Source organism: Epinephelus lanceolatus, chromosome 2, assembly GCF_041903045.1.
Source record: "Epinephelus lanceolatus isolate andai-2023 chromosome 2, ASM4190304v1, whole genome shotgun sequence".
Lineage (NCBI taxonomy): Eukaryota > Metazoa > Chordata > Actinopteri > Perciformes > Serranidae > Epinephelus > Epinephelus lanceolatus.
The window spans coordinates 47876108-47903235 of record NC_135735.1 but is presented as its reverse complement, the minus strand read 5'-3'; the positions used below and the strand labels follow the sequence as shown (position 1 = coordinate 47903235).

The 27128-nt window shown below is 41.7% G+C and overlaps 1 protein-coding gene across 4 annotated transcripts in view; it reads left to right on the top strand.

Annotated features, from left to right (window-relative positions):
- The window catches only part of shank2a (SH3 and multiple ankyrin repeat domains 2a), a 443207-nt gene that overhangs the window by 132806 nt on the left and 283273 nt on the right, over positions 1 to 27128 (top strand). For all 4 annotated transcript variants that reach the window (XM_078162170.1, XM_078162166.1, XM_078162159.1 and 1 more), the window contains one exon: positions 17922 to 18149. In XM_078162170.1, the coding sequence (XP_078018296.1) occupies positions 17922 to 18149 (228 nt within the window). The remainder of the gene's footprint in view (positions 1 to 17921; positions 18150 to 27128) is intronic.

Here is a 27128-nt window from a genome sequence, read left to right as displayed (position 1 = left end):
AACTGACAGGCCCTCTTGCTCGCCAGCATTATTCATACATCCCCGCCCATGAATAACCAGTTACCACCATATATGGAGGTGATAATTACTATGAATAGGTGTAGGCCTGTTGAAACATGGAGCAAACAAAGAACGAGACAGAGAGAAAAAGACTTTTCAGACGCTGAGATTAAAGTTAATTTGGGTGAAGTGGAGTTTAGAAAAAAAATTACATATATGTATATATATATATATATATATATATATATATATATATATATATATATATATACACATATATGTATGTATGTATGTATGTATGTATATGTATACATATATATATATATATATATATATATATATATACACATATATGTACATCGCGACATGCTGCAGTCAACAGCAAAGTCAGAAGGCACAATAATGTACGTGTTATTAAGTGTTAAGTTGCTATACTGACATCCATTACTGGTAGCCTAGTGTTTGATCAGTAACGTGGGTCTCACAGTCTCACCTCTCAAACAGAAGATAAATTTGTGGAGTTCTCTCTCCTGATTGAATCAAGTGGGAACAGGATGCCAGAAATGTAGAATGTATTATGTACACATGTATTACTGTAAGTCAATTTAAATAACCAATGCACATTTTTTAAGAAACCTATTTTAAAGTTAAAATCTGCTGAATGACAACTAATTTAGCTAAAAATGTCACATTTCTAATCCTCTGCCATGTTTAACTTGCGTGTTTAACAAATTCATTCTGCTCACGTTTCATTAATGAGAGCCATTATGTTTACAGACAATGGTATATATCTATGTTAGGCTATTTTTTTTGACACTTTACTTCTATTGCTATAAAATATGTTGACAAGAGTAAATCATTTTCTAAGAAACATCTGACAATCACACATTTACAGTAGCTAACACATTTGAGTGTACATTTTTAAATCTTATGTCGCAAGATTGTTACTTAAATGAAAACTTAACATTGCAAGGACTACACTGCCTTTGTATCTTTTTGTCTATTTACTACAAACCATGAATGTGTGATATAACTGCTGACAGTTTTTCAAAGCGTACAGACAGCTGAGGGTGTGCTTCTGTTTCATACTCTGGTTCCTTCATACAGTGGTTGTTGTGCAGGTTTTCATGTCAACCAGTGACTGCAGATTTTGACCGAAGTAGCGAAAGAATAAATTCTGACTATCTTTTGTAATGTTAAACTATGCTAGCCAACTACCATGATTGTCTTAACTGTAAAATTCAGCTGAAGTGTTGGTGTTGACACTTATGAGATAAATATCATGCAGTTAGTGGTGTATAATGATTCTGATTATTTACCATCTGATCAAGTTGCTGCCCATCACTCTCAGTAATATAACATGTTAAATGTTTTTTTACGACTAGAATCACGACCGTCAATATCCTGCAGCTGGATATAATAGATTATCAAAGCTTAAAAAGTCTGCTAAAATTTGGTATAGGGTTTCTATTCTTTGCAGGTTTCAGTAATCTTAAGGTGTGTTCCCAGCTTTAGTAATTGACAAATAAAGCATTTACATTTATTGGAATCAGAGTCACATAAAGTTGAACTGACTAAAAGGCTCCAGAAATAATGCAATTTATGAATCAACGAAAAGTGCTTTTGAATCTAATTCTGTCATGTGCGATTAGGTAGAAGATTGAAACCAAAACTACTTTGTAGTAGGAATAATAAAAGGCTGAATCATGGTATGATTTTGCACAAAAAGTAATGACTTTTCAGAAGCTCAGTCTTTCACATTTGTTCGCAGTCTTGGAGAAATACTGTAGTGTCAGTTCATGTGTTTCCTTTGTATCAGTGTCCCAGGTAACCTTTTCCTCTAGGAACGTTTTTAGTGTGTGTTGGGTCCAAACAACACAGGGATCACTGGTAATATGCTGCTGTTGCTAACGATGTCGTCAGTCTTGTTGCAGTAATTTACTGCACCTAGGTGAGTCGTATGCATAACAGGAGATTATCATTACAAGACAGCACTCTCAGATGGTTGTGTTTAATGAGTCTGTTTAATATTCTGTGATGGAGGGCTGCCTGTCTTGTCTCTGTGTGAGGTATGATGTGTTTGGAGCGGAAGGCACTCTCTGAATCAACAAGCTGTGATGGAAAAAGAACCTGGGTGTCTAACTTGTCTAACACATACAGAAGCACAGAAATACAACTATTTTGAGCTTCCTGTTCATACAAGTTGCCAAATACCTGACAGGAATGAACCATTCTTTTTTATGTTCTTCTTTCACAAACCACATCTGAACTACCAGCTCACCCTCTAGGAAATTAAATAATAGTTTCTTCACAGTTAGTGGTAGTGGTTTAAACCTCAGCTGGTTGCTGCTTGTTCTCACTCCCAACTCATCAACTACTGCCAACTTGTCAGTAAAATCTGCATCAGATACCATTGCACAAAGGCACTTTTGATGGGGATCTGATATGCATGGGGCGGCAGCTATTTCTGACGCCATCTGCAACAACCTAACTTGCCTTACTTTTCAGCAGACAGCGTAGTGTGCTAGTATTTGTAGCATGTTACATTAGTAATATTTGTCACATGAGGTATGTGGGAAACTTGGCCAGACAACAATGTCTTGGCTTTGTGTTTAGAGTTATTGTCCTATTGGAAGGTGAACCTTTGGCCCAGTCTAGGACCTGAGCGCATTGGATCATGTTTTCATTAAGGATCTCTCTGTGCTTTGCGCTGTTCAGCTTTTCAGTGTTTCAGCTTTTCAGATTTGAATTCCCCAACCCTGACCAGACCCCCAGCCCTGCCACTGAAAAACATCCCATAGTACGATGCTGCCACATCTATGCTTCACCACTGGGATGGCACTGTGCAGGTGATTAGTGGTGTCTGGTTTTCTCCAGACAAGCTGCTTAGAATTGAGGCCAAACAGTTCAATCTTAGTTTCATCATAGCAGAGAATCTTGTTTCTCACAGTCTGAGAGCCCTTTAGGTGCTTTCCTGTGTCTTTCACTGAGGATAGACTTCGATCTGGCCCTTCTGCCACATAGTCCAGATTGGTGGAGTGCTGCAGTGATGGTTGTCCTTCTGGAAGTTTCTCACATCTCCACACAGGATCTCTGGAGCTCAGCCAGGGGTACAATCAGGTTCTTGGTCTCCTCTCTTACCAAGGCCTTCTTCCCCAAGTTGCTCAGTTTAGCCTGGCAGCCAGCTCTAAGAAGATTCATGGTTGTTCCAACTTCTTATATTTAAGAATTATGCAGACAGCTGTGCTCTTGGGGACCTAATGCAGCAGATTTTTTTAAATTTAATTTTAATCTACCACAGGTGGACTTCAGTCAATCTGAACAATATCCAACAATCCTGAAAACGCCCCTGCATACACCATACCTGTTTATGACTGCTGCAATTGGCCCCTGGCCCCCTGTCATTTTGCAAAAGTGGCCCTGGGGCAGAGTAAGTTGAGTATCCTTGCAGTATATTAACATATTTCTTCTCCATTGTTGTTGTTGTTCACCACCAGCACATGTAAGATGTAATGGTTTGTCTTTGCGTTATTTGTTCCTCCTCCACTGTGATTTAAAAGTTGAAGTGAAGTTTTTACCTCTTGACGCTGAGAAAAGACAACACCCAATAGAAGGCACTCAGTGCAGAATTCCTGCCCAACGCCTCATTGCACTACTAACGTTAATAGCACAGCACAGATATGCAGGACTCCTATTGCAAAACATAAAAACCTCCCTTTTTCAAATGCTGCACTGACATCAGCCACTGAAGTATAAGAATGACCAGATATAAATAGCAACATGTGTGAACCCTCCTCCATTCCATTCAAAGTGCCATGAATACACTACTACTTGCAGCATTATTGTGAGTTAATGCAGTATATTAAATGTATTTATTCCGCTCTAATAGCTCCCAGCACTAGTTCTGTGTGTCAGGGTTACAGGTGTTCAACATCCCCTAACCTACTTCTGTCACAGACAGTTACACAGAAGAGAACTGCTTTTTTTTTCTTTTCTCCTTCTCTCCCTCTTTTTCTATCCGCTCCACACACATGAACAACTCATGTAAATCAAAGCAAATTACTGTGTTCAGTACTGAACTCTGCATACTCTCTTAGGCACCTAAAGACTTAGAAAGTCTCTAAGAAAGTCTTTTCATCTTTTTAATTACACCACTGAATGAAACAAGGGACAAGTGTGGAAGAAAAATTAGTCCAGGGATGACAAAAAATGGCCTTGTTACAATGGACACAGCTGTGTGTGTGTGTGTGTGTGTGTGTGTGTGTGTGTGTCTCAAAGTAGAGATGGTAAAAAAGCAACAAGGAAACCAGTCACAGAACCAGTCACTCTGCCTCTCCTCCTCTCTCTCTCTCTCTCTCTGTCTCACACACACTTTCACACATTCACACATTTACTCTCATAAAAGCAGCCAGAAAAAAGTGAAGCTACCAGAGCCCCGGAGAAGTTCTCTTCATTTGATGGTGTTGTACATTTGAAACCAGATGGATGTCACAGTGTCCTGCTGCAGAATTAGGTTAATGAGGCTGATTTGTAGAAGTTGCTGGAATGGTGCAATCTCCTGAAAACTGTCAGTCAGTCAGCAGTTTGAATGTCATGAGACCCAAATCAGCCTGAGCTATGAGACTGCATCAGATCTTTCAATGTATGAGCAGCTTTTGCCTGAAATCTCTAATGATGCTAAAACTTGGTCATTACTCAGAAACAATATTGACAATGTTATGATATGCTTTTTTTCATTTGATATGCTTTTTCTCCAATAAGAAGACCTCAGCGTAAAAGGAAAAAAAAATATTTAATTCACATTTTCCCACGACACCTCCAGGACGCTAGACAGTGATCTCTGGCGTCCCAGAGACACTCCCCTAATGGCAGGTCTCACTGCTCCTCGCACCGGCCGAACAACCTCCTTTACCTTACCTATACTACCACAGAGGAGGCAGACCCAGGGAAGGAAGCCTTGTTAGGCTATAACACTCCCCCGCCAGGTTAGGCTGTACAGTTTACCTCCCCAAGACGAGCCCTCACAACAATTTCTACCTTACCTATAATACCACAGAGGAGGTAGACCCAGAGAGAGTAGCTTAATTAAAGGAGCTATATGTAAGAAATCTAAAGCAAATAGTCGTAAAATCCTCCTAATATGTCACAGAGACTAAGGAATAATGTTCATATAACTGATCTCACCGACAACAATAGTACGGCCAGAATATTCGCATTTAAAAAAATATTTTACGGTCCGCAAATGATGTTTATATTTTGAATTTGTGTTTTGGCCTGTTGCGCCACCCACCGCCGTCTACCAGTCACGCAGTCAGTGGAGTCTCAGCATCAGTTACAGTTACGACTGAGCTACAGCAGCATGGCAAGCAGCATTAGCAGTGTCCCGGTGTATAGCATTAGCAGTCTCCTCAGCTGTATCCTGGCAGCAGCGTTAGCAGCAGAGAAGCCGGACTTGCTCGAATGGCCCGCTGGAAAACCGAAGATCACGGACACGGCCGTCCGTGGGCAAACAAATCAGTCTCCAGCATGCCGCTGTCCAGCAACCTCGAATCTGTAGGGGAGGGGGGGCGTACACGACTCGTGGCAATATTTTGAATTTGAGTGCAGTAACCGTTTTGGCCACATTCTTACATACAGCGCCTTTAAGGCTGTAACACTCACCCGCCAGGTTAGGCTTTACAGTCTACCTCCCCAAGATGAGCCCTTAAAACAACCTCCTTTTCCTTACTTACACATGGCTTTCTCAGTCCAAATAGCACTGCCACCTTCAACAAACCCAAGCTCTGTTTATGTGAACTCCAGGTAGAGACAGTGCCGATACTACCTTTCCTAGCACATTCACCATAGTCTATTTCACACGCTACATAGCATAACTCCAATATAAGCTAAAGTTAAAGGAGATAGAGAGGATAAACTCACAGGCTTTCTCAGCCCAAACAACACTGTCACCTTCAACAAACCCAGGCTCCGTTTATGCGAGCTCCAGGTAGTGATAGTGCTGATACTGCCTTTCCTAGCACATTCAACATAGTCTGTTTCACACGCTACATAGCATAACTCCAATATAAGCTAAAGTTAAAAGAGATAGAGAAGATAAACTCACAGGATCAGCAAACATACTCACCTTGCAGCATGGTCTCAAACAAAAGGGATTCAACACTTAAATAACCTTCCTCTTCCTGGATTTTCTCCTGAGAGGACTGATTGGTGGATCTCTCCACCTGATCTCAAGGAGTTATGTACCCTGCTTAGTAGTTCCCCCTTCTGGCCCCCAACTGACATTATTCATACATCTTACTGCTTCATCTGACAGTTCCTTCACTGTCTTCCTCAAACTCTGAGGAAGACAGTGAAGGAACTGTCAAGGAGCAAGACAGCTGATCTTGCTATGAATCCCCTACACCCCACTTCCACTGGACAAATTCTAGATTTCCATCCTCGCTGCTCAGCTTCTGCTCCTAAGTCTGCATACCTAAGCTTTTTTCTTTCATAGGCTTCTTCCACTGAGTCTTCCCAAGGTCTGTCAGCTCAATGAAATAAACTGTCCATTGACTCACTGACCACAACACTATGTCATGCCGCTGACTGGTACAAACTATTTCCTGGAGAACAACAAGCTTTCGCCCTAAATCTACTTGCATTTCCCAATCACAAGCACCTTCTAGGCAGCCACACCCTTGCCCTCTTACTAACTTATCCCTTCTGTATTTCTCCCCCTCAAGGACAAACTGAATTGCTAAACTCCTATTCTTAAAACCTTCTGAATGTACCTGTCCTCCTTTCCCTTCGATACCTGCAGCTTAACTTTTCAGCACCTGGTTATGTTGCCACGTATATCGGCCTTGTGACAAGCTAACTTTACAGCCTGACAAAATATGCTTTTTGGTTGCGGTACCTGAATACAATTGGCATGATGGGTCCCCATCTACCCACAGTTTTAGGCACTGGGGGGGTTGGTAACACATCGTATGTAGCCCCTACTAGGAATCTAATACGATTCTCCTCCATACTCCACAGGGCCCTCCAACTAAGCTCCCTCTTCTCTACACTTTCCCAATTCAACCACTGTCCCTGCTTAGCCTGGGCCACTACCTTTGCACCCCTTAATATCTCCTCCCGTCTTGTATGTTATGAAGCATCCAGACCCCTCAGATCATCTGGAACAGGTTTACTCAGTGTTCCCAGGATCAAAACCAAACAAGGTGAAGCAGCCTTTAGTTTCTATGCTCCCCGCCTGTGGAACAAACTTCCAGAATATCTGAGGTCGGCTGAAACTGTCAACTCATTAAAATCAGGGCTTAAAACATTAATATTTACTGCAGCTTACCAGTGAACTAGATATGTAACTTATTATTAGGATAATCTGTAGCTATTGTTTTTATATTTGTCTGCTGTTTGCTTTTTAAATGCATTTTCTGCACTGTTTTGGCTGTTTTGTTTCTGCTTTTAGCTTTTGTTTTTAATGATCTATTGTTCCTTTAATGTTTTATCTTAACGTATTTCTCTTGTAAAGCACATTGAATTGCCTTGTGTATGAATGGTGCTATATGAATAAAATTGCCTTGCCTTGACTTGCCTTGCCTGTCTACGTATCTGTTCCACAACCAGTTTTCTTTTATCTTTGAGACCTGCTTTATTCCATACCGGTTTGCCCGAGCCAAGCCCCAGGTCTCCGCGGCCAAACTGAACATTACCTACAATCTCTGCATGCTGCCTCTGTCTCCTGAACTGCCGAGCTTGGGTTCCACTTTCTCCCCTTGGTTGGATTTGCTACTACACTCCTAACCACCACATCCTTACTCCCAGATAGCAACAGCTCTGTCCTGACCTTAATCTTCGCTGCCTGAATCTGGTGCCAGATCATGCTAGTATGCTCTAAACACCCTGCAAAACCTGGTATTCCTTTCTTCTGCACCATAGTATCTATTAAGCTATTCCTTTCTAAGTTGCTAGCTTATCTCTGCACTACTACACTAAAGAAAATCTTCCCCTCCACATTCAAGAGAGAAATCATCCAGAATTGGCTATGGTCCACAGACTCCTTCTCCTTAGGAATGAGGACACCCCATGCCCTACGCCATGCTCTTGGGATAATTTGTTTCTCCCAAGCTATTCTCAGCTGTTTGCACAAAAATGTAAGGATATCAGGTACACTTTTATAAACTTGATAGGGGACTCCATTAGGCCCTGGGGCCGAAGAAGCCTTTGCATGCCTGACCACCTCCTGAACTTCCTTCCACCTAGGTGGCCTGACATCCATCTCATGCTCTATCCCTCCTAATGGAGGGATATCCAGTGGAAAAACCACTATCCTATTCTTCTCTAAATCCGAATATGTATTTCTCAAATATTCTTCAACCTCTAGTCTTTCTGCTTTAAGATGCCCTCTCTTTTCCTGGCTGAACAATCCTTTAACAAATTTAAAAGGGTCCCTGAAAAAAGCTGTCCTTACATGTTCCTTCTTCCTCCTCTTTTTCCTGAGATGCTCTGCCCTTCTAAGAACTGCAAGCCTGCTTCTCAACTCCTCTTGCAACACATTAATTCCCTCCCTTTCTTCTTCTGTAGCCTTTTTCCACTGCTTTCTTAACTGTCTCCTTTCCTTAACTAACCTCTCTATTTCTCTTTGCCGCCTAGACTTACCTGACTGTACCCTCTCACCCCTCTTTCTGTCATGCACCCCAAACCTCTCTGCACCATGAGTGAATTATATCTCCCATCTTTTCTAACTTTTCTATTGCATTTCCTCTAAGCCTGCTTAAGATTACTGACAAATCTCTATCAACTGTCTCCCATTCTTTACTGTCATTTGCCCAAGGCCATCTAACTCAATTCAATCAATTTTATTTATAAAGCCCAATATCACAAATCACAATTTGCCTCACAGGGCTTTACAGCATACGACATCCCTCTGTCCTTAGGACCCTTGCAGCGGATAAGGAAAAACTCCCCCAAAAAAACCCTTTAACGGGAAAAAAAAAATGGTAGAAACCTCAGGAAGAGCAACTGAGGAGGGATCCCTCTTCCAGGATGGAGAGACGTGCAATAGATGTCGTACAGAACAGATCAACATAATAAATTAACAGTAATCCGTATGTCACAATGAGACAGACAGAGAGACAGAGATGCAGGACAGACGATAATGTTAATAGCTTACAACAACATTAATGAAAGTAATAATATTATAATTATGATTCTGGCTATTGTGGTACAATATGTGGAAAGTAAATATTAACATCTGATAGTATATGTATGTGACAATAATCATATGTGTATAATAAGGGTAGAAGTATGACTAATGATAATAGCAGCAGCAGGAGGCATCTGGCAGGACCACGGCAGCAGCACAACCACACATGTCACACTATCTAGGCACCGCTGTGATAGAAGTTAACCTGCGAGACAGTGGAGCACAAAGGCTCCGGAGAAGAAACTGAGTTAGTGACATGCAGTATGGCCGAGTTAGGAAGATGCAGTAATAGGACATGAGAGAGAGAGAGAGAGAGAGAGAGAGAGAGAGAGAAAAGGAGAGAAGGTGCCTGGTGCATTATAGGAGGTCCCCCGGCAGACTAGGTCTAAGTCAGCCTAACTACAGGCTGGTACAAGGCAAGCCTGAGCCGGCCCTAACTATAAGCTTTATCAAAAAGGAAAGTCTTAAGTCTAGCCTTACATTGGAGACAGTGCCTGCCTCCCGGACCGCAACAGGAAGATGATTCCACAGGAGAGGAGCCTGATAGCTGAAGGCTCTGGCTCCTGATCTGATCTCCTGATTGAAGGCTTTGGGTCCGTCACTCTGCTTAATGTAGTGTTGAAACTGTTAAATAACAGGATCCGGCGTTAACTCCGTTAACTGTTAACAGCAGCTCAACAATCAGTCCTTCATCTCAGAAAAACAGTGGTTTCAAAATTGCGCTATTACCTGTAGCCACCGGGTCAGTTTGCTTTGCAGAGGAGGAGACCTCGACTGATAAATTGCCCATAAAATCACATTAACAACACACCGAAGGCGTCCTTAAACTTCACTATTTCACCTCCGCGCTCCTCTCCGCTCCTCTCCGCTGGTCTCACCGACACTTGAGCACCCGTTCTGGGATACACAGTGTCGGCCCGACCCGCCTTACCTCTGCGCTCCTCTCCGCTCTTCTCCCAGACACTTGAGCACACGTCCAGGGCCCCAGAGGTCAGGCCGGGGGGGCACGGGACCACGGGTGGCAGCTCCGGGCACTTCCACTTTAACCCAAAATGAGTGCTCACAATAACTGGATGAGCACATAACGTCAGCTAGGGAAAATAAAATGAAAACACCGCAGTTGTAGCCTGTTAGCGAACATGAGCTAAACCACTAAACTAGCTATCAGCTAACAAAAGATAACATTAGCTGGTGGGGACATGTGCTATATACACCCAGTTGTGCCTCGCCACTCACCAGGATCCTCTTTTAATGGTCACAGAAGAAACAACATAGCTATTTTCTGCCAATTTATTCCAGTTAGCTTACCTGAAACCAACTGCGATGAGATGCTGTGTCCTGCGAGCTCAGTTCCAAACAAAGACCGCGGAGATGAAATTCCGCCTCTGTGGCAACTTCTGTATGTGGGCAGACATTCTACGGCACTGGGCCGACCCAAAGCCGATGTAACAGAGACGTTTGATGAGCTGGGACAAAAGAGTATTAAATTTAAAGATATCCGCCCATGCGGCCGACGCTTGTCAGACGTTATAAATTCAGGGCCAATGTGTCGTCCTCAGGCCAACGTCGGCCTGATGTATGTGTGCTATCTGGGCAAGCTGCAACCTTAGGGGCTGACAAATGAGTCCAACACGGAATTGCCAAAAACTGCAGCCCTTTCAATGGCCAGTTGAGGCTGGCTCCAGACACTCATGTGTCTACAGGGAAAGTGGCTTTGGTTTCTCAGTCAGGTCCACCCCTCACTCCTTCAGAGTGCCAGCCTTTTGCTCAAATATGGTCACTTCTAGTACCCAAAACCAAGATGGCGATGGCCAAAATGCCAAATGTTAGAGGTTGTGTGTCCTTTTTTTTTAATCAAAGAAAGATTTTTACACAGTTGCTCATATTACTGATTACTTAGTTCCATGTCCAGTTGTAGAATTGTGGAGTTGCTCCAACAGCAACCCAACAAACAATATTGTCTCTGCAGAAAATAAATGGGATTAAAGAATCATGAACACACTGTGCAGTTTTTTTTTTTCCATTTCAGTCTGAAATTTGTCACATTACAAAATGTACCATGCTCTAACTGCCATTTTACTGTCTTTAAAATAGTTGTATACAATTCAAGCAAATCAAAGTAAGGTGCAATGCATTTTCATGTATTTAAAAAAAATCTATGATGCATTGTAAGTGATGAATGCCTACCCTACACTGAAAATACTTAAAAAAGACTCAGGCCTGACACCCTTTCACTATTAAAGACAATGTATCATGAGTTATAGAGCTTTTAGTCACAGAATAAGATTTTGCAAAGACCAGGGATCTTGCAGGCTAACTATTTGTAAGATTGTTAGCTTCAAAAAGAAAAAAAAATAGACAGAAATTGCTGCAGCCCCTGAAATCCGCAGTAAGTATGCTCTATGCTACAGCTTGCTAGCTAACCACCATCCTTATCCATCCATTAGCCTAACTGTAAGCTAATGTTAGCTACTTTAATGTTTGCTAGTAGCCTACAAGCAAACCGTGCATTTCAGCCGAAGACTTCTAGCTTCATTCACAACCACAAATGGTCATATGATGTGATTTTTTTGAAGTTAGCAATCTTTAGTTGAAACATACAGTTAGGTCGTAGACTAATAGCATACATTTCAGTATCTAATGTTTGCTTGCAAATAGCCTCTACGGTGGTTAGCTTGCTAGCTATAGCATACTTATAGGGGATTTTGAGGGCAGCAGCAAATTTTGTCCATTTTTTTCCTTCTTCACTTTATCATGGCACGAATGAGAAGACATGTCAAAGGTATGTCGACAACTCCACTTTCTCCTCCTTTTCCACAGTCCAAGAGGTGTGACACTCTCCTTCCTCCCTGCTGGCGCAAGCTCTGCTGCGACTGCTCAGTCGGTGCTCTTACTGTTTGTATAGTTTACGTTTGTTATTTTTGTCTTTTGGGTAAAACAAACCGTACCAAGGCTGCATCATGAACAACAGGGCAATATATATACTTGGATTATCATCATCCTATGGATTATCAGTGATTGTGTTGTTTGGAGCCAACTACAACAACGAAGAAGCTGAGCATGGACTCACCTACTCCTGGGAAAGCCTCCTACTCCTGCAGAACTCCATCCACTGTTCACTGGATCCAGACACTGTAATACTGAGATTACAGCCAGTCCGAAGAGGAAAAGAGGCAAGCGAGGAGGGGTCCGCTGCAGACTCAGGCATCGTCCCTACAGACCTCCCCTACCTTCCATCATTCTCGCCAATGTCTGCTCTTTGAGAAACAAAATGGACTTACTACATGCTAAGTGCCTTATGGACTCCTCTTTTAGGGAGGCGTGTGTCCTTGCTCTGTGCAAGACGTGGCTGGACAGCTCTGTCCCAGACAGTGAGGTTAGCCTTGATGGTTTCAGGATCATACAGGCCAACAGATCTGAACACTCGGGGAAAGTTTGGGGCGGGGGTGTGTGTATGTTTGTCAACTCTCGCTGGTGCACTAACATCAAGATACACAGAATGATCTGCAACCCGGACCTGGAGTTGCCCACCCTGTCAGCCCGAGCTTTCTATCTTCCCAGGGAGTTCTCAACTGTTGTGTTTAGTTGTGTGTATGTTCCACCAAGCGCCAACGTGAAGGCAGCAGCCGAGCAAATAGCACAAAACGCACACGCTATGCTTAGCAGGTATCCCGACGCTCCGGTGTTTCTCCTCAGGGACTTCAACAGCTGCCGACTTGATCAGACTCTACTGGCCTTCAACCAATACGTGGATGTACCAACCAGGATCAACAAAACCATAGACTTGTGTTACGGCAGCATCCCTGGTGCATATACCTCCAGAGCTCTCCCACCGCTTGGTCGGGCAGACCACAACGTGATCCATCTACTTCCTGTTTACAAGCAGCAGCTGAAACAACACAGACCAGTGACGCACAGCGCACCCCAGTGGACGGAGGATGCCATTGCATGTCTCCAAGGCTGCTTTGCATGTACCGACTGGGAAGTCTTTGAGGGAGAGCTGGAGGAGCAAACTTCAGTCATCACAAGCTACATGAATTTCTGTATAGATACCCTGATACCAGTAAAAACTATAAGACCTTATCCCAATTCAAAACCTTGGATCACTCCAAAAATCCAACACCTGTTCAAAAAGAAGAATGATGCCTTCAGACAACAGAAGTCCACAACATTTAAGATTATTAACCGGGACATTAAAAATGAGATAATCAAGGCTAAGTTAAATTATAAACTCAAACTGGAACAGGAATTTGTAAATATGAACATAAAACAGGCCTTTCAGCGAGTCAGAACTCTCACAGGACAAGCTACCCAGCAGACCACCTGCGCATCATACCCCATAACCTTTGCTAACGACCTTAATCATTTTTATGCCAGATTTGACACATCTGATTTTTCAGCAGAGTGTGCCAGCCTCTTGGACTCCCTGCCCCACCAGGAGCTGGACTACGAGACCTTCCTGACACACCAGGATGTCCATCTCCAGCTCACCAAGTGCAAACCAAACAAGGCTCCTTGGCCGAATGGCATTCCAGGTCGGGTTCTGAAAAGCTGCGCCCTGGAATTAACCTCCGTCCTCCACCCCATCTTCAACCAATCCCTCTGTACCTCCACAGTCCCAGGTATATGGAAAACATCAACCATCATCCCTGTTCCAAAGAAGTCCCACCAATCAGAGCCAAATCACTACAGGCCTGTGTGTCTCACCTCCATCATAATAAAATGTTTTGAGAAAATGGTTCAAATTATCATCCTGCCTTATGTGTCCCCACTGCTAGACCCCTACCAGTTCGCATACAAACAAAGGAGAGGCACTGACAATGTGGTGGCCACTCTCCTGCACCATCTGCTTCAACACCTGGACTCCCCCCGTAACTATGCCAGACTACTCCTCGTTGATTTCAGTTCTGCCTCCAATACAATACAATGCCACCAGAAACTACAGTGCCTCCACGTTCCATCTCCACTAATACACTGGATCCACAGCTTCCTCTCTGACAGACCCCAGGCAGTGAGGGTCAGCCAGTCCCTGTCCTCCACCATCACGCTCAATACTGGTGCTCCGCAGGGGTGCGTGCTCAGCCCATTCCTCTACACCCTCTACACGAATGACTGTCAGAGTCAATCCCCCACCACACTTTATTTTAAATATGCAGATGACACAGCCATTCTTGCATTGCTGAACAATAACGACTCCTTCGCTGCCTACCAACATTCCATTTCCTATTTCAGCACATGGTGCGACAATAACTATCTCCACCTCAACATCTCCAAAACCAAAGAACTGAATATCAGCCCTCCCAAAATCCTGGCCCCCCTCCCCAGTCTCCATCAATGGGGAGAAGGTGGAGGAGGCGGAGTCTTCCAAATATCTTGGCATCACACTGGACAATAACCTCAGCTTCAATCAGCACACCACGGACATTTAAAAACGCTGCCAACAGAGACTCACGGCTATACGCAAACTCCAACACCTGTCTGTTCAATGATGTTGATGACAATGATGATAAATGGTTTTAAGTTAAACATTTTATGTATTTAAACGATGAATGTGACAATAAGAGCAATTGTGTGTCTGTGAGAACAAGAAAAAATTAAAACGCAATGTATGAAGGCTCTTACATCACAGAAGATGATAGATTTGGCATTAAGGAAGAACAATTTTATTTAACAGAGATCATATTCCAGCATTAGGACAGCAGAACAAAGGTGGGGCTGTGAAATGGTTAAAAAAAAGCCATATGAGATTTACTGCAGGCACAACTATGTACACAACTCTTCAAGTTGTGGTTGGACACACTGGAGGAGCTGGTGGAGAGATGCACACTGAAGATGTTCAAGGCCATCATGAGTAACCCAGTTCATCCACTCCATAACACCTTGATGGAACAAAAAAACAGCGGTGGACGGCTCCTCTCTCTTCGATGCAGGACAGAGATACAGAAGATCCTACATACCTACAGCCATCACGCTTTTTAATTCTTTTGCAAATAATAAATGAGCTGACAGACAATTGAATAAAGTTATTCTTATTGTTATTATTCTTATCTTATCTGCCGTTCACATCTTTAGTGAAGGACCCAGTGATGGTCTGAGATGCCTGGTTGAGGAATAGCAGCAGTCAGCATTATAACAGCCCTGAGAAGTATTCCAGAGGTTCAACAAACTCTCAGTCTAACAATGAACTCTGAATATGGGAAACTGAGTATTCAGTTCTAGAACAGCTGATCTGAATTGGTTGAATAAACTCTGAATATGTTAACCTTTGTATACCCCGATTCACCATAGCAACACCAGATAAACAAAGAGCAACTTATCTCACGCTAGTGGAACACAAGCTCCTTTTACACGCTTACAGAGAATATGAGCACATATTCTGTAAAATCAGTAACACTACTGTAGTACCTGGTACTACGATTACTCTTAAAAGTGCCTGACAACCACCTCCTGTTGAGGGGCAGGAGGGACCCTTAAACCTTTAATATTTGATCAGTGTAGTGTTAGACCCACTCTGACTTCCCCGAACAGGAACAATTTAAAAAAGAGTCGTATCTGGTGTAAAAGTAAGTTGGCTTTATTACAAGGAAATTGATTTGCAGTGGATTGGCTGGATCCTATTTCCTGCTTGTGGAATAATCCATTGCAGAGTGAACCGGGCAATGTCATGGATAATCTACAGGCATCTTCATCTATTGCTAAAAAAAAATAAACTTTATGTACATGTTGTTAGTCCAGGAGTGTGGCAGATGATTTGTTTCACATAAAGATACAGTTTTGTTTAATTGGAGTGTAGTGTACAGGAGATGAAAGTAGGTGCTAATGTAAAGGCAGCATAAATGCATATTAACTGCAACAACACCTTGTTATGATTACAGAGAATGAGGGAGAAATTGAGACAGAATCTGAAAATGATAGGGAAGTACCAGGAGGCAGTATGCAGATAGAGGATAAAGGAGAGGTCAGTGGACTTCCAGGGACCAGTCAGTCAGGGGCTGCCACTGAAGAAGCCACTTTGACAGAGGAAGGTGATCCAGGGACCAGTGTGCTAGGGGCTAGTCATGACAGGGCGAGTGTGGAGGACCTAAGGAAGCAACTTAGGATGGAGACACTCCTATGAAACAGAGCAGAGAGGGATCTTTCACAACAAAAGAGAATAAATTTGGGATTAAGAAAGAAGTACAATTTAAAAAAAAGTGACTCAGCAAAGGGTGGTCACTTTGTTCCCATCCCTGGAGCTGGAAAAGGCATAGCTTTAGGAACAGCAAACCCTGCAAGAAGAAAACATGACACACATACACAACTAAGAAAAGGAACAGCCACAAAATAATTTGCTGCTCATGTAATTTCTAGCTACCTCACTTGTGGAGTCTTTTGACAGCAGAAACTTCACAGGGCTCTTTCAGGATCACCTAAAAGACACAATTTAAAATGATTAAACTCAACGTTCCATATAAACATGTAACATTTTTAAATCAGAGATAAATAATATCATTAATTCAGTGGTAACAGGTGTTGTGATATACTCCCGTAGTGTTTAAACCACTGTGCAATGTTTTGGTCTTTTAGGTATTTGATAAAGGCTCATTTTTTTCATTTTCACTTTTTTGAACAGTCTCGCAAATAGTGACTCTGCAAGATGCCCAGTTTTTATAAAATTTTATTTTGTGACTAAAAACTCATGACACATTGTCTGAAGATGTGAAAGGCTGTCAGACTTAAGTCTTTCAGAAGTTTTTCCAAAGTATTCTAGTGTATGATAGACCTTAATCACTTACGAACCAGCATAGATTCTTTTAAATACATGAAAATGCATCACATTTTACTTATCACCAACAATGAAACTTTATGATGAAGCATGTACTGTTATACATAGATTAATATGTAAGTCACTTTACACATACAATCAAAACTTATGATACTACATGGACTGTTAGCCTATAACATTCTATGACTCCTTACTATAGTTGATTATTAAAGTGTGTATGGTATGTTTGAATATTCATAATGCATCATAAGCCCCATCAGTCAACCTCTAGTTTATAACTAGTGGAGCATCCACAAGACAGTTATAAATCATTATAAGTCACATCTATAATATTTTATGACTGATGATATAATGCATCAGTAAGCAATATGTGTGTTTATGAGTGCAGTCATTCAGCATTATAAATGCATTGTAATTCATTATGAATGGCCTTATAATGCATTATAGATGTGGTCTTCGTAGAAAGTGTTACCCTTAATTCTATCTAGGTCACTCATGAGAACACAAGCAGTGACTGATGAGATTTAATACGCTTTTCATTTTCTGATCCATTAATCATGTTGACACCTCAGATTAATCGTGTTCAGTCACCTGGCCTGCTACCATTTTAGGAGCGAGGCCTTTGGTGATATGGTGCAATTGCTTTTGCTTGAAGGTGCAGTTTTCACCCTCCTGAAGTCCTTTTGCTCACACACACAGTATAACCCTAATAAAACAAAACCATTTTGTGAAAACATGCAGTCACATTAATCCACTGGGAGTTTCCTGAAGCAGACTGTGCAGGCTACAGGCACAGAATGGATGAGGATAAACCAACAAACTAACAAGCACCATCTTTGGGGGCTCTCTAAAGTGACAAAAGATGTCTAATAGGAGCATGGGGAATTCTTAAATTCTAATGCCAACATTCTCTAATGAACAGTTTGAGTTATGCAAGTCTGACCTTTCTTCCCTCTTTTCCTGTCTCAGCTGAATCCGGCAGGCCTGCTGACTATGCCCCGGAGCCCCACCTCCAGTGAGGATGAGATGGCCCAGAGCTTTTCCGACTACTCCGACGACTGTGCCTCCGACAGCTCCCGTGAAGAGACCATTTATGAGACCATAAGGGCCACGGCCGAGCCATCGCAGAACCGCATGGACGACATTCACACAAACTCGCTGGTCATCCGTGTTCTCATTCCTGACCTGCAGCAGACGGTGAGGCTCTGTGAAGGACAGAAATGTGGAGGGCAGTCATAATAACGTGTGTCAGTGTGCAACTGTGTGGGAGTCAGTATTAAATATAAACTAGATTTGTTCTCAGTATTGACATCTCAGTATTGATCATCCAGCCTTCTTGTTGAGATCCCCTGGAAAATTAATGATGATGTATTTGACACCTTATAGTCTTAATAACAGTCGAAGAACGTTTTTTGGAAGGTGGTACAGATTAAACTCTTTTTTTTTTCATAATTATTTTCATTGAATGAGTGAGGGTGTGCATCCAATACATTCCATGTTTCAATGTTAACTTATCATCATCTTATCTTATCTTAAGCAACTATACAGTCACTTGCGATCGTCATTACAGATAACACTTCATTCCTACTCATATACATACATATACTCATATACATATTTATCGGACACCCACACTCACCCACACAGCCACAGACATACAGACACACAAACTCATAGACACAAAGACACGCAAGGGCAACGAACAGGACAGAACTGACACCAGACACAGGGTTCCCTTGATTCATTCAGGCTGGATGTAGTGATCCTGCAGCCTCCCTCAATCTACATAGCTTCATAAATTGAGCTCCATATTTTGTTAAATTGTTTCTCTCTGTTACTGTCCTCCAACATTGTCGTCTCAATGCTCAGATAATATCTCATTAATGCTTCCCATTTTTGAAATGTAGGTACTTCCTTATTTTTCCAATTTTGCAGTATAAGCTTTGTATAAACTAATGATGAAAAATTAATTTGCCAGCCAGTTGGATACCTTACTTTCTCCACCTTTTGGAAGATACAAATCTTTGGTGAAAATACAACTTTGGTGTTACAAGTTATAATAATGGTATATAATAATATAATGGTTCCAAACACTGGTCTCCTGGGGAAAGTCTGCAGGGAAATTTCTGTGTTTGTGACCCACCTACCACCCCCACCTACCTCCTTACAGGGACCGCTTCCGTCTTTACTCCCATCAGCTCATTGGTCATGTGATTGCAGCCCTCCAAGATACGTGGGTTACACACAAATTAACAATTAAAAATAAAAACAAAATTAATTGAATATCCATTATTCTATGATACCCTGAAATCTATTGTGTCAATATGAACGCAATACCTTCAGAAGGCCTTGAGGGAATTTCTTCAAATTTGGCACAATGTCCACTTTGGCTCAAGGATGAACTGATTAGAATGTGATCAAAGGTCTAGGTTACTGTGACTTTGCATTCATCTCATTGTCATGAACGTGATATCTCAAGAAGACTGTGAGAGAGCTTCCTCAAATTTGGCTCAAACGTCCACTTGGACTCAACAATAAATCGTTCAGAATTTGGTCAAGGTAAAGGTCAAGGTAACTGTGATCTTGCATCCATCTTATTCTTATGAACACAATATCTCAAAAAGGTCTTAAGAGAATTTCCTCAAATTTGGCACAAACGTCCACTTGAACACAAGACTGAACTGATTAGAATTTGGTGGTCAAAGATCAAAGGTCAAGGTCACTGTGACCTCACAAAAAATGTTTTTAGCCGTAACTCAAGAATTCATACACTAATTAGTACAAAAAATGTCACGTAAATGTCTAATATGTTATAATAATGAAGTAATGACATTTTATATCTAAAAAGTCAAAGATAAACATCACTGTGTTCTTCAAAAACACTTATTTGGCCATTGCTCTACATCATAACTCAGGAACAGAAGGGGAGACATTTGGTCAAATACGGAATTGGTGACACTAATCTTGGGTTGATAGAGGCAACCAACCACATGGCACCCCACGAACTACATTATGTACTTAACTTGAAGTCATGGATGGTAGCTTTAGGCAGGTAAAGTTACCGTGGTTAGGTTTAGATTAAGGAAAAGAAATATGGTAAGGACGTACCTTAACACCAGTTAAGGTTAAAGGGAATTTTCTGTGTTTTGTGAGCCCAACCTGCCTCCTTACTGGAACTGCTCAGGACTGCTTCCCTCTTCACTCTCATAAGCACATTGGTCACATAATGGCAGCCTTCCAAAATACATGGGCTATGCATAAAATTACAGGCTTATGATGACATGGTATATGTAAAAATTTTGGTGCATTACATTACTGAGGAAAATGTATGAGCAGTGCATGAAAACATGCTGAACAGGACCTAAAGTTATCAAGATGACATTTGCTTTTCTGACACATCCTTACCACTTCCATTCATGCATAAATAATGTGATTTAGCTTTTAAGCATATGGATGCTTTCAGACAAGGCAGACATGAATATTAATTACCTGCCTCTGAAACATGCTGGAAGCTGCCTGTGATTTTATAGGCTTCCTACAAAAATCTTTCACTTATTTGTATTTCAATGTAAAGCATTTGACTTGAGTGAGCTCTGACCAACATTCATATGCATGTCCCAAATAACATGCAGTGGTGAGTTAATGTTGAGTGGGCAGCATGTAGGGCGTTGATATATGAACTTGTGCATAGGTGAGGCTGTGTTTGAAATGGGGGAGGTTGTATTACTGAGAGTCTTTATTCGGGGAAATGCCTGATAGTAAATAACTGTAGGGTAGGATCTTGTGGATCTTGCAAATGAATGAAGACAGGGAAAGCTACGTGTGTAGGCTGATCATTGTTCAGTATTGAGTAATGATGGTTCCCACCCTTTTGCTCAGTAAAATATATCTCTGGCCTTCAGACCACTAAAGCTGGCTATGCAGTGTGATATTTGGTGCAGATAATAACAGGTTAGAGGATACAAACACGTGGACACTTAGAGGAAAAAGGGAATTACTGATGAAACATGTTATAATTGTTCCCAAGTTTTCCATTAGTATGTAAATGAATGTCAGGTAGATGAATAACAGAAAGCAAACGATGCATAATGAGGGATATCTTTATGCCTAGACCTCATACCTACACAAAGTGTGTGGCTGAAAGACAGCAATGCTACCAGATTTCTATTATGTTTGCCCACAGATTATGAAATACAGCGTGTGAATGCAAAGAGCTTTGGTATTTATAACTTTAAAGCAAAAGTCTTATATTTTGGGAAATTCACTTTCTGCTAAGAAGTTAGATGAAAAGACTGATGCCACTCTCATATTTGTCTGTTAAATACAGTGTAAGGCTACAGGCAGCAGCCAGTTAGCTTGTTGGAAGACTGAAACAGGGAGAAACAGCTGTCCTGCCTCTGTCCAATAGTTAATTAGCTTAATTAACATGCTATAACACATTGTGTCTCTGTTTTTGCACAAGTCATAAACAAGTGAGCAGCTTGCCATACAGTGTTGCAAGGTGTGATGGGCCTCTGATTCTGAAGGGAGGTTTTCCCCATTCTGCATTCCTATTTCAAGTTTTTCTTAAAGCTACTGTATATGCTTAATGTTACTGAACATAAAACAGGAAACTCTCCTAGATAATGTACCAGTCCTATAGATTTATGTTATAGCCATTCTTTTTAACTACGCCAACTTGTTTTCTGAACTGACAACAGTCTAAAATAAAAAGAGGCAAGCTAAAATGACACGTCTAAATTAAGAATAAAATCAAAGTGAATTGAACATCCATTCTTCTACAATATTTTATCTGCTTCAAACCCTGATATCTATTGTATCATGCCTGACATGTATTTGTGGACAACATAGCTTTAATATTAGAGTTTGTAAATCTTTTATATGTTTTGTTATTCCTCCGCGCTGGCAATAGCCTTGGCCAGAGGAATTACATTTTCATGTTTTTTTCTATTCCTATTCTCATGAAAGAGATATCAAAAACGCCTTAAGGTAATTTCCTCAAATTTGGCACACACGTCCACTTTGAGTCAAGGATGAACTGATCAGAATATGGTTGTCACAAGCCATTGTGACCTAGCGTTCCTCTCATTCTTGTAAACGCAGTATCTCAAGACGACCTTGAGGGAGTCTCCAAATTTGGCACTGTAGGGATTCACAGGACCACAGATGATTTGTCGTTTGTTAAAATCTAAACTGGACATGTGAAGGTTTTTCTTCTCTGCATGCTCTTTTTTCTTCAAACAAAGACAGCTATTTGACACTCATCTCCACCTCACACCTCAGCAAGACACAAGTCTCAAAACTTGATTGGACAGGACCTTTACAGTGACATGTGACTCTGTGATGTCACAGGCATCTGTAGAAGGTCTGCTTCAGACAATTTTTCTCTTACTCGGGAGCTGCCAAGCTGCCCACACCTCTTCTGGCCTGGACCAGCCCAGATGCTCAGACCCTTGCTCCATTGCCCCAAACCACTAAAGGGAGGGCAATTGCTCACAGACTCTCTTTTTCCTGGACCACAATTTGCCCATGCTCAAGGCACAGGCAAACCTGAACCAGAAAGTTAGATTTTCAAGCACAAGGTTTACAACTAGCTTTCTAGCAACAAGGAGAACCAAGGGAGTTAGCACCCAGCATCTAACTCTGTAAAGACCTCGAGCGACCAGCTTCTTCAGAGTTCCACCTTTGGAACAAAGGACACACCAAAGACTGCATATGGAACCACAGCTCTTTCCAGCCTTCTTCCGCCAGCTAACAAAGCAGCACACCACCAACATATAACAACCAACATGTAACATAACAACTGAATTCAAATAAACACAAGAAGTTTGTGCTCTAAAAGAAAAAAAAAAAAAAAAAAAAAAAAAAAGGATCAGCACTCAGTGAATAACCTCCTAAGCCCAAGGCAAGGCTTAACTATACAGACCAGTGAGCAGTGATAACTAACATGTCTTTGGGGTCATCGGGTGGGAACCTCCTTTCACCGCTATTTCGTCTAGTTGGTCCCACGACACCTCCAGGAGGCTAGACAGTGATCTCTGGTGTCCCAGAGACACTCCCCTAATGCCAGGTCTCACTGCTCCCCACACTAACTGAACAACCTCCTTTACCTTACCTATACTACCACAGAGGAGGTAGACTCAGGGAAGGAAGCCTTGTTAGGCTGTCACACTCCCCCGCCGGGTTAGGCTGTACAGTCTACCTCCCCAAGACGAGCCCTCACAACAATGACACTTCCAGGAGGCTGGACAGTGATCTCAGCCCAAACAGCACTGCCACCTTCAACCAAACCCAGGCTCCGTTTATGCGAGCTCCAGGCAGAAGCAATGCTGATACTACCTTTACTAGCACATTCACCGTACTCTATTTCACACGCTACATAGCATAACTGCAATGTAAGCTAAAGTTAAAGGAGATAAATGAACTCACAGGATCAGCAAACACACTCACTTTGCAGCATGGTCTCAAACAAAATGGATTCAAATAGGCCACTCCCACACTTAAATAACATTCCTCTTCCTGGATTTCGTCCTTACTTACACATGGCTTTCTCAGCCCAAACAGCACTGCCATCTTCAACCAAACCCAGACTCCATACATGCGAGCTCCAGGCAGAAGCAATGCTGATACTAGCTTTCCTGTCACATTCACCATACTCTATTTCACACACTACATAGCATAACTACAATATAAGCTAAAGTTAAAGGAGCTAACTGGACTTACAGGATCAGCAAGCACACTCACCTTGCTGCATGGCCTCAAACAAAATGGATTCCAATAGGCCACTCCCACACTTAAATACTTCCTCTTCCTGGGCATAGCTTTATCGCAGCTTTACAGGCTAAGCAAGACTGTTTAACTTGTTATATGTGATTTAATGCTGTCATTGAGTTATTGTTGTGATTGTTTGCAGTTAGGTAATTGGTTAGATGGCTTCGCCAAAGCTAAGTGCTAATACTGTTAACAAACAGATTCTTGCACACAACTAAACAATCTCTGCACTAATCCAGACAGATGTTCAGTGTGCAACACAAATCACATTGACATAGACTCATTAACAAATAGGCTTTCAACAGAGCTACACCCAAATAGGCATCTCAAAGTTCCCGCTTCTTTTCCTTTGTCTTTGTCCTGACCACATGGTCAGACAAACACCTCCACAATCTGAAGCCAACTTTGATTCGGCCATCTTGTAGTTCTCTTTTGTCAGCCATTTTGTTTTGTAGGCCAAATGTCTCTTTGATCACCACACCCGCCTTTGTCTTTCTCTCTCTCTCTCTCTCTCTCTCACACACACACACACACACGCACGCACGCATACACACATATACACACCAAGCTTGTATAGGTAGTACAATTTGTGTGTTTTGGTTTTGCTTTGCTAACTTTGTGAATAAATATAATTCTTTGGAATCATACCTGCTGTCTGTTTAATGTTGCACAAGAGTGAATGAATAGTTAACCTCCGCTGCGTCAAGAACTCAGAAATCCTTCAGGCTTTACTGTTAATTTTGGTTGTTGTCATTAATAAAACTCCAAATTAATAGTTTCGTGTATTTTATGAGACTGATATCTTTACCATCATTTTCCCTTTCCGGGAATGGTGCCCCACAAGGTGATTTAATGTTAATTAAGTCACATTATTTAACATAATTATTAATTATTAATAATTATAATATTATAATAATTATTTCCAATAGCCAGTTTACAACTTTAATGGTGTCCCCTTGGTGAGGCCTAATATTGTTGTCCCCAACATAACTGATGACTAGGGATGCACCAAAATGAAAATTTATGGCCGAAGCCGAAGCCAAATAATATTAAACGCTTGGCCGAATACTGAGTACCGAATACCGAATATTGTTGTTTAGTTTTTCATTAGTTTTTGCAGATGAACCCCATCCAGATTAGTGTTGTCACGGTATCAAAATTGGGACCCACTGTACAATACCAATGAAAATATCATGGTTCTGAGTAGTATCAGAATACCACAGCGAAAATGAGGCAGATGTGCCTTTTGTCATTTATAAAAAGATAAATCACTTTTCTATAATACATCAATGATATTTCAATGGAATAAATTACTTATTGACTTATTCATACTTCAAAAACAGCATCAATCAGTGATGAACATAGGAGGGATCAAAATAAAATAAATAAATAATTAAATAAGAATCAACCAGCCACCCTCCTCCCCTGAGAAGTCCCTTCATAAGTAAAGAACAGTCCCTAAAGCGCGGTGAGGTTTGTGGGCCGTGAACGGCTCGTTTCTCCTCTGACGCATCACATACCTGTGTTCAGCTGGCTCGACTGTTCAGGTACTTTTGGGCAGTCATGACGCCAAGAAGAGAATATTATTGGAGCCGACTCCTCCGTTGCCAGTAAGCTGATGGCCGCCGTATATGACAGGAATACATTACTGTCTGTGTCTGTGACCCCCATTCAACCCACAATCAATGGGATTCGCCTTTCGTTTCTGCTGGTGGTTGAAATCTGTAGGCTGCTCACACAGCGTGCTGAATGATTTAAGCCTATTTTGCTCGCTCAAAACTATTTTTAGTCGCAAATGCGAGTGCGGTCAGGGGCGGATCGCCACACTGCCGACATTTTACTCCGCCGGTCACGGCACGCTGTTTGATTGCGTTATCAAAACACGCCGCTATTATTCGGCCTTGCTTTTAACTTATTCCACCGAATACCGAATGTGTGTTTTTTGCAATATTCGGCCGAATATATTCGGTTACTGAATATTCGGTGCATCCCTACTGATGACTGATAACTATTGACACCCTGAATTTATGTTCCCAACAGCACAAATGTTCACTTTGACTCAGGAATGACTCAGTAGAATTTAGTGGTCAAAGGTCGAGGTAACTGTGATCTTGGGTCTGTCTCATTCTTGTGAATGCAATATCTCAAGAAGGTCTTCAGGGAATTTCCTGAAATTTGGCACAAATGTCCACTTGGATGTAAAAATGAACTGATCATGATTTTGTGGTTGAAGATCAAAGGTCAGGGTCAATGTGACCTCTCAAAGTTAGGCATAACTCAAGAATTAAAAGGTAATTAGGACAAAAAAAAAAGTCACATAAAGATCTAATATGATATGATAATAATAAAGTGATGACGTTTTATATCTAAAATGTTAAGGGTCAAAGGTCAACTTTACTGTGACATCATAATGTTCTGCAAAACACATTTCTGGCCATTATCCAACATCATATCTCAGGAACAAAAGGAGAGACATTTGGTGATACTGAATTTGTGACCTTATCTTGGGTGGCCACCGTAAAACTGTGCTGATTAGACCTTTTCAAACCTGAAAACATAGATGTTCTAAATGGGTCCAAGTGTATTTCCTGTTGGAATGTTTGTTAATGCTGTAGCTGACAGGAATTAAACAGGGACCAAAGATGTTGCCCTAGCAACAGAATAGCAATGAAACGGTCTATAGCTCTTCTGTGCTGCTGGAGGGAAAACTGCTGTGGATGATGTAAACTGTAACTGTAACTGCAACATGACCAGTTCATGGAGGCATACAACCACCAGGTGGTAACTCTCTCTTAATTCCAACAAAGCAATTAATTGGTTTTATTTACCTATCAGCTCCCTGCATTCACTAGCCCCATACTTAAGACCCAGGTGTGCTACATTTACAGTATGAGGGAACAATATGGTGCATTGTTCAAATGCCTACTATAGCCTATGGGTAATATACAGCTGCATCCCCACTGATCACATAGCACACGTTGCTGTCAATGGATACTGCTTTACTGTCATTCCCAGAGAAGGTCTGGATCTGAGGGTTTATCATCAAAGACCAGTGGTGCCTAACTGTAACTCCCTGTGGATGAGCAGCTGGAGGTGATGCCTGAGTCTGTACAGTAGTTTCATCTTGCAACTTTGTACTGTAGCTCTTTGTTTGATGTGTGTGTCCTGTGGGGATTTGGAACCATTCCAGATAGCCTTACACTGGATGTCCATGACAGTAGAGTGAGGTAGAGCATTTCCTCAACATGTGCTGGGCCAGAGGATAGGGGAGAGAGATTTTGCTTCACAGAGCTCTACCTCTAGAAGCCACCTGATACCCCTCTCCTCCTTCATTCTGAACTATCCCATTTTGTACATTTTGATTTTCCATTTGTACGTCCTCTTACCCTGAACATCTTTTCATTT